The following is a 13,028-nucleotide window of genomic DNA, read 5'->3' on the forward strand; positions in this document are numbered from 1 at the left end:
GTGATGCTCTGATGTGGTGCATGGGGTCTCAATGTCACTCCAATTTGCAACTATAAAAAATTGCAGTGTGTTAAAAGTTGTGGTTTGCACAACAAAATCGCAGCCTGTGATTTCCTTACAGCCTCATAATTTTAGTTTGTCTGATTTTTAGTTTTTCCGTGAAGCTTTGTGCCAGAACCATGAAAATCTGAGCATTCATTATTTCTCAAATTTCTAGTCCTCCTGGTTGCAGAGAACAGCTTTAAAATCACGAAGTAATCATACACTAAAGGCTCAAAACCCCGAAGGCAAATTAAAAAAGAGCGTTTACTTGATTAGTAGTAGTATTACCTCAGCACCCAGGAGCCATCAGGCACCAGGCCCTGTTGTGCTAGGTGGCTGTACAAACACAGAACTTAGACTCTAAGTAAAGCTCTTGAAAGGAGAAAAGGAGGACTTGTGGCACCTTAGAGACTAACCAATTTATTTGAGCATGAGCTTTCGTGAGCTACAGCTCACTTCATCAGATGTTTACCGTGGAAACTGCAGCAGACTTTATATACACACAGAAATCATGAAACAATACCTCCTCCCACCCCACTGTCCTGCTGGTAATAGCTTATCTAAAGTGATCAACAGGTGGGCCATTTCCAGCACAAATCCAGGTTTTCTCACCCTCCACCCCCCCACACAAATTCACTCTCCTGCTGGTGCTAGCCCATCCAAAGTGACAACTCTTTACATAATCAAGTCGGGCTATTTCCTGCATAGATCAAGGTTTTCTCACATCCCCCCCACCCCCATACACACACAAACTCACTCTCCTGCTGGTAATAGCTCATCTAAACTGACCATTCTCCAGGTTTAAATCCAAGTTAAACCAGAACATCTGGGGGGGGGGGGTAGGAAAAAACAAGAGGAAACAGGCTACCTTGCATAATGACTTAGCCACTCCCAGTCTCTATTTAAGCCTAAATTAATAGTATCCAATTTGCAAATGAATTCCAATTCAGCAGTTTCTCGCTGGAGTCTGGATTTGAAGTTTTTTTGTTTTAAGATAGCGACCTTCATGTCTGTGATCGCGTGACCAGAGAGATTGAAGTGTTCTCCGACTGGTTTATGAATGTTATAATTCTTGACATCTGATTTGTGCCAATCTCTGGGCTCTACCCGGAGAGGGGGAGGCGGCTTTTATGAATGGCTGAGGCAGGCTGGCAAAGCTAAATCTGAGCACGTGCACAAGCGTTTGCGAGATTTAGGTCCTTCCATCAGCGGGCTCCACGAGACACAGTGACAGGACAACACTGGCTAGGAGGCGCCAAGCGCAGCCGCCGCGGGGCTGTTTTTAGAACGTCAGGCCCCGGGGGATGCGATTTTGACGCCTGCAGGGTTGCAGCAGAGGCGGAGCCGCTCCCCCCACCCCGGTGCAGCGTTCAGTTGGCGCATGCGCGAGACTCACCGCCTCCTCTCCCCCCCGTCCCCTTCCACTGTATAGGTGACTAGGGAGTTGCCTGTTTTCTGACTAGGGGCTGCGAGTCCTGAGGAGACGGAGCAGTAGGGGGGACTCATAGCTGACTCCATACAAACCTCTCTGTAAGGTCTGTTTGTTCGGCGGCTGAAGCAGGGCCGCCTCATTGAGGCACAGTGAACGCAGGCAGCCACCAGGACAGCCCCATGTTGGTGATTATATCTGGCCCCTGCAACGTGGGGTCCTTGAATGACATTGGGCCGTACAGCGCGTTAGAGAGACAAGACTTTCCCGAGAGGCCGAGTCAGGGTCTGGCAGAGCGCGAGACCCCCCCACCCAACCGTCACCATGTTCCGACTCATGCTCAGTCAGGCCAAGAAACATCCAAGCGTGCGTGCCGGAGGGCGGCGGCTCCCCCCGGAGCCGGGCGGTTGTCGGGAGGGGGAGGGCAGCCGGAGCCCGGAGCCGGGCGGGTTGTCGGGAGGGGGAGCCCGGGGCCGGGCGGTGTGTCGGGAGAGGCGGGGGCGGCCGGAGCCGGGCGGTTTGTGGGGAGGGGAGGGGCGGGGGTGGAGGCAGCCTCAGCGCTGTAGGGGTCGGTTGGCGGCGGGACTCCCCTGGCAGGGGACTGTGGGCAAGAATCCCACCATCTGCCGCTCTCATGGGCTTAATCCCGCTGCAGGGAGAGCTCGGTCACCCCATGCGGGTCTCCTGCCCTTCCCCGCCCCTTCCCGCCGGTTCTGGCTCCTCCCCAGGCTCCGTGCCCCCCCCCCCCCCAACCGGGACTAGCGCCGCCTTGGTGTGACAGCCCCTTCCGGAGACCCGTGTGAGCCCAGCGCGGCGGTGCTGTCGTCGCCCCTGTTTTTCAGAGGCAGCTGGGCATGGCCCTAGAGTGAGAGTAGTTTAGAGGCCCAGGACCCCGTCGCCTTCCTGCAGCGCGGGGCCTTTCCAAGCCCACTCATGGTAACGACGTGATTTTTTTTCAACCCGTTTTCTCGGCTCTTGTGAACTAGCGCGCCTATCGCAGCTGCTGACAGTGTTACCCTAGAGAATCAGAGGGTTAACTTCTGCCTTCTTCTGGGCGTTGTGGGCACTTGGTAGTGGCATGTACCTGTTCCCCACCTGCTGTTCCAGAGGAGCAGGATCTCCTAGCATTAGCACACCGTACGGGCATGCTGGGTCCTTCATGACTAGGCACTGAACCTACTTAGTGACTTTCGGTAGGGTGGCTCAAAACTGATGAGCCAAATGTGTGATCACTGGGCAGGGCTTAATTTCCAGCTTTGTTTTCTAAATGGCATTATGTTTATGTTCTAATCTCTCATTCATTTCCAAATCCTTTGTTCTAGTTGATCCCTCTCTTTATCTTTATTGGAGCTGGAGGTTCTGGCGCAGCCCTGTACATTATGCGCCTGGCAATGTTCAACCCTGATGTCTGGTATGCATAAACTTTACAGTATCTGTATGTATATGCATGTGTGCATATATGTGTGTATGTGTATATATAAAAATATAATATTCAAACAAACTTTGGTGTTTATGAAAAGCTTGGCACTCCTGGAGGCCCATGTTTCTAGCTGAGCTTCAGTGTGCTTCAGAGTTGAGTCTGAGGAAATTATGATTCCATGCTCATGAAGTAAATTTTGAAGACTACCTACAGTAGTGGTGGTTTTGTTATGTGCAAACTTATCAGGACAGACAAGCATTTATGTTTTCTAAGTAATTAAACACCAGTTCTATAATATATAATGCATGTTAAAAGCAGTGTGATTGGTTTATACCTTCTGCTATATTACTGTATTTTTCTTTGTAGTTGGGACAAAAAGAATAACCCTGAGCCTTGGAATAAGCTGGCTCCCACTGATCAGTACAAGGTAAGAGGCAGAAAGGCTTTTAGCCATTAGGGCATCGGCTAATCTACAGATGTATGTTATCTGTGGCCTAGCTACTTTTGGAGGCTCAGCTCCGTGTGAGGCACCGGAGAGAGGTGGTGCAGGGAGGACGGAATATGCTTCCCTTGCTGTCAGTTACTGCCTAGGTTTGGATTGGGAATTAGCAGTGGAGTGATGACTTGATTTGGGAGGCAAGGCTAGATTTGAATATTAAAATGAGACCTCCTATTTAAAATTACCTTTGCTTGGAGGCAGTGTCTAATGAGCTAGAAGTCTCGTTACCTAGGGCAAAGTGTTGAATGAAGAAAGTAGTGCTGCAAATAAATTTTTCAATTCCTTGATACAGAACAACAAGGAAGAATATGCTACTCAGTAGTCAGTGTTAAATTGATATTGGAGGGAGGAGGGCAAAAGCTTTGCGCTCTAAACTACACATAGTAGATGTCATGCTAAAATCAATTTTGGAATCCAACTATTTTGATTTCAGTACTACTGCAAAAGTCTTAAATAATTTTTTATGCTTCTATTAGGATGATCAAATAAGTACAGTAGAACCCTGCTAACTTGCAGAGAGTGGGGTGTGTACAGCACACTATTTTTTTTGTTTATTCACAAACTTTATCTGTGTACTTCACTTGGACAACTATGACCCATTTTTTATGACTTAGTAATTTGATAGGAAATCTTACATTCTAAAAATCTTCTGCTAAACCAGAGACCCTCATTTGTGAAAATTGAAGTGTAAACTATTGTGGTTGTATAATATTGCTGAACCCTCTTTTGCTGCATTTCTCGCTTGTTAGTCCTTCATTTCAGGAATATAGGCATTGTAAAGAGAGCTTTTGCAAGACTTCCGAAAAGGATCACTTAGTTGAGACAAACAAGATATGTGAGTCTCTGGGTCCTTTTTACAAATGCTTTTTTGTGACAGACTACAAAAGAAGTGTCTCCATTGCTATTCAAAGATACTTTTTTTTTTTATTCCAACCTCCTCTATTGTTTACCATACCAAAGTTAATTTGTATGTTAAAAAATACTGCCTTTGCTGTAAACTATTTATAATACAGACCTCACAAGTGTTATGGTTAAACACTATTAAAGTTTGTAGAGTATTTTGAAAACAAAAGTGCAGTATATTTCCTATTTCATAGAATATCAGGGTTGGAAGGGACCCCAGAAGGTCATCTAGTCCAACCCCCTGCTTGAAGCAGGACCAATTCCCAGTTAAATCATCCCAGCCAGGGCTTTGTCAAGCCTGACCTTACAAACCTCTAAGGAAGGAGATTCTACCACCTCCCTAGGTAACGCATTCCAGTGTTTCACCACCCTCTTAGTGAAAAAGTTTTTCCTAATATCCAATCTAAACCTCCCCCACTGCAACTTGAGACCATTACTCCTCGTTCTGTCATCTGCTACCATTGAGAACAGTCTAGAGCCATCCTCTTTGGAACCCCCTTTCAGGTAGTTGAAAGCAGCTATCAAATCCCCCCTCATTCTTTTCTGCAGACTAAACAATCCCAGCTCCCTCAGCCTCTCCTCATAAGTCATGTGTTCTAGACCCCTAATCATTTTTGTTGCCCTTCGCTGGACTCTCTCCAATTTATCCACATCCTTCTTGTAGTGTGGGGCCCAAAACTGGACACAGTACTCCAGATGAGGCCTCACCAATGTCGAATAGAGGGGAACGATCACGTCCCTCGATCTACTGGCTATGCCCCTACTTATACGTCCCAAAATGCCATTGGCCTTCTTGGCAACAAGGGCACACTGCTGACTCATATCCAGCTTCTCATCCACTGTCACCCCTAGGTCCTTTTCCACAGAACTGCTGCCTAGCCATTCGGCCCTTAGTCTGTAGCGGTGCATTGGATTCTTCCGTCCTAAGTGCAGGACCCTGCACTTATCCTTATTGAACCTCATCAGATTTCTTTTGGCCCAATCCTCCAATTTGTCTAGGTCCTTCTGTATCCTATCCCTCCCCTCCAGCGTATCTACCACTCCTTCCAGTTTAGTAGTATCCGCAAATTTGCTGAGAGTGCAATCTACACCATCCTCCAGATCATTTATGAAGATATTGAACAAAACCAGCCCCAGGACCGACCCCTGGGGCACTCCACTTGACACCGGCTGCCAACTAGACATAGAGCCATTGATCACTATCCGTTGAGCCCGACAATCTAGCCAGCTTTCTACCCACCTTATAGTGCATTCATCCAGCCCATACTTCCTTAACTTGCTGACAAGAATACTGTGGGAGACCGTGTCAAAAGCTTTGCTAAAGTCAAGAAACAATTCATCCACTGCTTTCCCTTCATCCACAGAACCAGTAATCTCATCATAAAAGGCGATTAGATTAGTCAGGCATGACCTTCCCTTGGTGAATCCATGCTGGCTGTTCCTGATCACTTTCCTCTCATGCAAGTGCTTCAGGATTGATTCTTTGAGGACCTGCTCCATGATTTTTCCAGGGACTGAGGTGAGGCTGACTGGCCTGTAGTTCCCAGGATCATCCTCCTTCCCTTTTTTAAAGATTGGCACTACATTAGCCTTTTTCCAGTCATCCGGGACTTCCCCCGTTCGCCAAGAGTTTTCAAAGATAATGGCCAATGGCTCTGCAATCACAGCCGCCAATTCCTTCAGCGCTTTCGGATGCAACTCGTCCGGCCCCATGGACTTGTGCATGTCCAGCTTTTCTAAATAGTCCCTAACCACCTCTATCTCCACAGAGGGCTGGCCATCTCTTCCCCATTTTGTGATGCCCAGCGCAGCAGTCTGGGAGCTGACCTTGTTAGTTCAATATAAAAAGTTTAAACCTCATACTTGTAGCAGATTCACAGTCCGTTTAGCTTCTCGAGTTAACCATCACTGGCAGTAGAAAAAACTCAAGTTTACCTAAGAGATTGTTACCACAGTATCTTCAGTATTATGCTTACTAAAAGGAAATCTCCAAATGCTGACATTTTGTTCTAAGGCAAATGGCCATATGTAGTGTAGTTTTTTTACACTTCTGGAGAAAGGTCAAAAGAAAAACCCACTTTTGCACTCTTTATCAGTTATGTTAATGGGAAACTATCCTAGGTGTAGATGCTTTTATTTAATGCTAAAAATATGCTATAGGTTGGTCCTCTTCTGAATAACGGTATAACTTCTGTAGTGTTCCCAGCCTTGTACTGGCATAAGAAGCAGAAATCTCAAGGTTTACCATATTTGGTCCTGTGTATCCTTTGCATTTTTTCCTGGCAGTGTCACTAAAACAACTCCTCATGTGTTGTGGAAACTAAAGTAGTTGAAAGTATTGGAAATTATAGATACAGTGGCTGATGACGTATAATTCTGATAAACACAATAAAAAGTTTCTTTTTAAAGCAGATCTCTAGGGAAATTTGTTAAGGAAAGCAACTGTTTTCCAAACTAATATGCAGAATCTCAGGATTATAGTGAGTAAGGTAGAAGCGTGTAATGAGAATGAATGTGTTTATGCAATCTTAACCCCTTCGTTCTAGTTGCTCAAACTTGCTAAAACTCGCTTGATTTGGTCTCTGACCAAAGGTGACTTGTTTTGAAGTATGGGTTTAAAAAATGGCTCCAAAGCTTGAACCCTGTAACTTGAACTTAAAGCAAAAATCTATATGCAGTACACTTTTCACTGCACAGCTCAAGTGAGCCTGTATATTTTAGCTGTATAAGTGTACAAGCTGAAATCCTGATCCTCCAAATTGATCTCCATGGGTATATCGCTGAACCCATACAAGTAAAGTCAGTGGGCTCTGCACAGGCTTGCCTGCACAGATCAGCTTGGTGGGTCAGGATTCTTATGAGAAATCTGAAGTTAATATGGTAATTGTAGGTTTTTGTCAAATGATTTGTAAGTATTCAAATCTTTCCTGGAATGCTCAAACCCCTCACTAATGGAAATGCCTGTTTCCCTGTCAAATTTCATTTGTATATTTCCAGATATTCTGGTCGGAGGGCTGCTAAGTCTTGTGATTTTGGGGGGGGCTACCCAAGAGCTGAATCACTCAAATGTCTCCAAAAGCTTGCTTTTGGATAAAGATCATGCCTGTAAAATTTCACTTCGAGTTTAAAAATTATGACTGATAACATAGAATGGATGTTAGAATACGGTTATATACCTTAGTTGTAATGGTTACTGCCACTCCTGCTGTCATTAAGTCACTGCTTGCTTATTTAGTCCAAACATATGTTTAACAATGTCTTATTCAACCTTGGATGCTAAAGTATGCCTTACTAAGAGTCAATATTTGATCAGTACTTCAGTATTTGACTTATTTCCTTGTCATGCATTTTCTAAGCTCTTAATACAAGATGTAGAAGATCTATTCTCTTTCCGATGTTATACCTTCCTGTCTGTCCCACACTACGGTGACATTTATTTTAGGACTGGTCCAGATTGTGATCTGAGCTACAGTCTTTGAACCCAGAAGACCACTTGGTTAACCATGCAGCTTTTACTAATACTGTTCTAAAATGTTCTCTTGCCCACTTTATGCACGTGTTCTCATTCTTTTCTGTTTATGTATTGCTGTACTTAGTGCTTCACAATTCTCCCTGTTAACAGCATCTGGTGTATGAATAAGGCTACAGCACAAAAAGCTGTTCAATCTTACCCTTGATTTTTTCCCCCTATATCCTGGTCTTCACAAGATAGTATGAGGGATTATCTCTTTTCTATCCGTGAGGACCTCTGTGATCATTAGGGATTGGCAACTGCTCTAAATGTATTACTCAATAGGATTAGGAATCTAAATTTGATGGTACTGAGAATAACTGCTGTTAGAGTGAATGGAGGCTTCTAATCAGCTCTCCATGGCTAATCTTGGTTTAAACCATCACTTTCACCTGGTGATTGAAACAGCCCTCTGTGCCACTTTGGTGCTAAGATCAGGGGATGCCAGAGAACTTCCTTTGTGTGGTCCGAGAGGTGTACAAGGGATGCAGCACCACCATTCGCTTGGTCGAAGGGGAGACCGCCGAGATCCTGATCCAGAGCGGAGTTAAGCAGAGCTGTCCCCTCAGCCCCATCATCTTTAACCTCACCATGGAGCTGTTGCTGAGAGCAATCTCCAATGGCACAGATGGCTTCAACCTCCACAGTGAGAGGGTGAGCGTCCTGGCTTACGCGGATGACCTGATCTTGACCGCGGAAGACCGAGAGAACCTCCAGCGTATGCTAGATGCCACCAGTCGAGCTGCTGACTGGATGGGGCTCCGCTTCAGTGCAAAGAAGTGCGCAACTCTCCACGTCGACAGCAGCAAAATGGACTCAGTGCAGACAATGGGGTTCCAGGTCCAGGGTGAGCCTGTCATCCCCCAGCAGAGGGGCAGGCATACCAGCACCTCAGCATGCTGACAGATTTCCATGTCTGGCAGACACCTGAGGACACCATCCAGGAGATCTTGCAGGATGCCAACAAGATTGACGCCTTCCTGCTAGAACTGTGGCAGAAGATAAACGCCTTGAACACCTTCCTGATCCCCTGCATCTCATTCGTCCTAAGGGGATCCGCCGTGGCGAAGGTACCCCTCAACGAGGCAGACAAGATCGTCCAGCAGCTGGTGAAGAAGTGGCTATAGTCTACATCGCCCACAGGCATGGAGGTGCCAATGTCCCCTGTATGGGCGACCTGTGTAACATCACGGTGATCACCCACGCCTTCTGCCATGCTGACGTGTCCCGACGCCATGGTAAGGAACATCACGGCAAACACCCTCCATGATGCAACAAAGAAGCAGATCGGCAGAGCCTCCTCCAACCAAGACATCGCCACCTTCCTGAGCGGTTCCCTGGATGGCGAATTCGGATGGGACAGGCGTGACATCACTTCACTGTGGTCCCACGCTCACAATGCCATGTGTTGCTGGGGGAAGCACATCGGCTGCCGCTGAGAGTGGTGAGGAGCACCAGGAGCTGGGAGTCCTGGTGCTGCAGAACAGGTCCGATGACAACACCGTTGTCACCCCAAGCACTCCAGGGGCATTCTGGAGAAGACCCTGAAGGCAGCCATCCACTCACTGTACATGGAAACCCTGAAGCGTAAACCAGATCAGAGTAAAGCCTTCGAACTGACCAGCAAGTGGGATGCCAGCAACCACTTCCTTGCTGGGGGTGGCTTCACCCGTTTCACCGACTGGCGGTTCATCCACCATGCCTGGCTCAACTGCATCTCACTCAACAGAGCCATCCGCCACAAGACAAGTGTTGCAGGAAGTGCGGCTGGTCAAACAAGACCCTGCCCCATGTCCTGTGCAGCTGCAGGCCCCACTCCAGAGCCTGGCAGCTGCACCACAATGCCATCCAGAACTGTTTGGTGAAAGCCATCACACCACTCCTGGGGGAGGTGGCCGTGAACTGCGCCATCCCCAGTACAGACAGCCAGTTGTGACCTGACGTGATAGTCACCGACAAGGCCAGAAAAAGATCATCCTCGTCGATGTCATGGTCTCCTTTTGAGAACAGGACCCCGGCCTTCTGCGAAGCCTGAGCTCGTAAGCTGGAAAAATATGCTTCCCCCCTCTTCCACCCTCCCCCCCCCCCAGCCAACACCCTGAGAATGAAGGGCTACGAGGTGCAGATGGATGCCCTGATCATCGGAGCCCTGGGTGCTTGGGACCCCAGCAACAAGCGTGTGCTGCAGACCCTGTGGATCGGCGACGCTACGCATGGCTCATGCGGCGTCTCATGGTCTTGGACACCATCCGATGGTCCAGGGACATCTACATTGAACATATCACCGGCCACCAACAGTACCAGGAGGTGTGAGCCGGTACGACGACATGCATCAACTATGAGAAAGGGACAGACTTTTTCCATTGGACCACATGAACTGGAACCATAAACTCACTGAACATTAAATCTCAGCAAATGAGGGTAAATCAATCCATCCTCATTGTATCCACTCATTATACTCCACACCTGAACATAGTCATTATATGAACAAGATACCCCCATATCTCAATGTCTGTACTTTGACCCGTTAACCTTTTTACTCCCAATCGGGGAGATTGCAGGTTATGTATTCCTTACGCCACCTGTTCCTAAACCAAATTTCGCACCCCTTGATAATCTGTACCTTATTCCCTGATAACCAGAAACTTCCATGCTTAAACTCTGTACCGTTTTCTTTACTTCAACATCTTAATAAAATTATTAAATTAGTAATTTATCCAAAGATGACTGGAGAGGAAAGGACACTAATAACTTCCCTGTTTTTCAAAGTGAACCTGTCCAAACCATTAGTTCTCCATAATGTGGTATGTTAAAGAAGCTGAGGTACAACCATCCATGGACCGTCTCTTCCAAATTCTGTATATTAATGTTCAAATATTTAATCCTGGGGATGGTAAGGAAGTTCTGTGGGTTCTTGATGGGCAACAGTTAGAAAACAACTGGTTTAAACCTTGCAGTGAAGCTGACTTTCAGATTCACTTTAACTTGGGGCTCTTGTGACATATGATAAAAAGCATGTACCATCAGAACTTAAACTAGAAATGTATTTTAAAACATGCAGCTCTTGTGCTAAAGTCCATCTATGCACTTGACTATACTAATGTCTCAAAGAAAATGATGTGGTGTATATAGCAATAACTGTTTGTTTTCAGTTAAATTGAAAGTAGTCTTCTCCCCTAGTACAGACTTGGATCTTGTCCTGATCAAAACCCTCTTTTTTTTTTCCCCCTCCCCTCCCCCACTCCCTCTTAGTTCTATTCGGTCAATGTGGACTACAGCAAACTGAAGAAGGATCGTCCTGACTTCTAAAGAACAAATTCTTCTCCCTTTACAAGCTGCACAGAATGAAGGTCTTCCAGAAGCTGTCCGCACAACTAATACACTTAATCATCCAGGAAATGTTAATTAAGCTTGCCTCACATTGCACTTTTAATCATGTGCTGGAAAGTAGCTTGTTGGGGCTTAATAAACATCTGAAACTTGTGGAGCGTCTAATGTTTTATTTCATGAAATAAAAATAGATTGATGCTGACACTGGCAATTGCATAGTCCAGATATCTGGCCTGTCAAATATTCAGGAAAAATAGAACTGGCATTTCTTCTCCTAAAACAACCTCTGAAATAAGGCTGTTGACTTTACTTTTTAAGAAAATACCTCCCCTTGAGAACAGTGATTAAAAACAATAGCCTCTGTCACTGGTGTTCTCAGAAGTTAACTTAAAGTTGTCTAGCAACTGTCAAGATCTTGACTGACCAAGAAAATAGAGATGTTGCAGTTCCTTTTAGTGAGAGGCTCTTTTGTATCACCTTTCCTCAAGCACGAGTTTTTTCTAATTTGTCAGTGCTGGAAGTTCCTGGGTGTGGTTTTTGAAGTATAAAAATGAAAACTGGTCTTCTACAAACCTCTTTAAAGTGTAGTTATCACACTTGTCAGAGGTACAGCTAACTCTGATCCCTCAAGTCTCAGTGTACCTCTAACAGCTATTGGCATTTTTGCATTTGGTTCCACTCTAGGGTATCTCTACGCTGCAAATAAAAACCCATGGCTGGACTGCATGCTGGCTTGGTCTGTGGGGCTGTTTCATTGCAGTGTAGCTCAAACTCAAGTCAGCTGGCACAAGCCAGCTGCAGGTATCTCACTGCATTGTAAACATACCCTTAAACAGCATCCTGGGATATAGTATTCCTTGGGTCAACTGTGCTTCCCTCAGCAGGCCTTGCTGGGTTTGGCACCCACCATTCTCCTTGGGAGTTTGTGAGTAGTGGTGTGAACCAAAGGGTTGCTTAATAAGATGTAACAAAGCAGCCTTTGGTAGGACACTACTGAGAGTACCAATTCAGGAAAATTGCTTAGAGCAGGGCACTCACAGCCCAAGGCTGGGGGTCCTTTGCACACCTAACCAGCCAAACAGAGAGGACTTCTGGTTAGCCAGTGGGGTAAAACCAGAGTCATACAAGCAATTCCCTCAAGCACTCCAGTTTCCCAATGTCAACACCAGCACCACTCCTTATGGGGATGAATGGTTACAAAAAACAATATCCCAGTAAAAGGAAAAAGTTCTGATCCTGAAGGACCAAGCTCCAGACCCAGGTCAATATACAAGTCAGATCTTACCCACAAATCACACTGTTGCCAATCCTTTAGAATTTAAATTCTAAAGGTTTATTCATAAAAAGAAAAATATAAATGAGAGCTAAAATTGGTTAAATGGAATCAATTACATATAGTAATGGTAAAGTTCTTGGTTCAGGCTTGTAACAGTGATGGAATAAACTGCAGGTTCAAATAAAGTCTCTGGAGTACGTCACAGCTTGGGTGGGTCATTCAGTCTTTTATTTAGAGCTTCAGTTTGTAGCCAAGTTCCTCCGGAGGTAAGAAGTAGGATTGAAGACAAAATGGAGGGGTTTCCACGGACTTTTATATCCTCTGCCATGTGGAAGGACACTCCTTTATTCTTATTGTGGAAAATCACAGTGGCAAGATGGAGTTTGTATTCACATAGGCAAGTCACATGTCCCTGCATGACTCGGTTCTTTACAGGTAGAGCAGCCATTGCCCACATGCTACCTTGAACGTTCCCAGGAAAGCTGCTCCATGTGGGATTGGAGTCTCCCAAGGTCCGTTGTCAGGTAAGTGTTTCTTGATTAGGCACTTAATCTGAAGAGTTCCTTCTCCATAAGCTGGCCAAATGCTTCACTGGTGCTACTTAGAATCAAACACATT

The 13,028-nt window shown here is 45.9% G+C and overlaps 1 protein-coding gene across 1 annotated transcript; it reads left to right on the top strand.

Annotated features, from left to right (window-relative positions):
• The first annotated feature begins 1,682 nt into the window (after positions 1–1,682).
• Positions 1,683–11,287, top strand: NDUFA4 (NDUFA4 mitochondrial complex associated). The gene is made up of 4 exons (XM_073333848.1): positions 1,683–1,837; positions 2,794–2,882; positions 3,258–3,318; positions 11,057–11,287. Exons 1-4 carry the CDS (start codon positions 1,796–1,798, stop codon positions 11,111–11,113), a joined length of 249 nt encoding a protein of 82 aa, XP_073189949.1. The 5' UTR covers positions 1,683–1,795; the 3' UTR covers positions 11,114–11,287.
• Positions 11,288–13,028: the final 1,741 nt, after the last annotated feature.

This window comes from Lepidochelys kempii, chromosome 2 (genome assembly GCF_965140265.1).
Source record: "Lepidochelys kempii isolate rLepKem1 chromosome 2, rLepKem1.hap2, whole genome shotgun sequence".
In the NCBI taxonomy this organism is placed as follows: domain Eukaryota; kingdom Metazoa; phylum Chordata; order Testudines; family Cheloniidae; genus Lepidochelys; species Lepidochelys kempii.

Bases quoted from the DNA above. Each gene is read 5' to 3' on its own strand.
- NDUFA4 (XM_073333848.1), top strand. From the start codon at position 1,796: ATGTTCCGACTCATGCTCAGTCAGGCCAAGAAACATCCAAGC. The intron at 2,883-3,257 runs GTATGCATAAAC...TTTTCTTTGTAG, and splicing joins ATGTTCAACCCTGATGTCTG to TTGGGACAAAAAGAATAACC. The intron at 3,319-11,056 runs GTAAGAGGCAGA...ACTCCCTCTTAG, and splicing joins CTCCCACTGATCAGTACAAG to TTCTATTCGGTCAATGTGGA.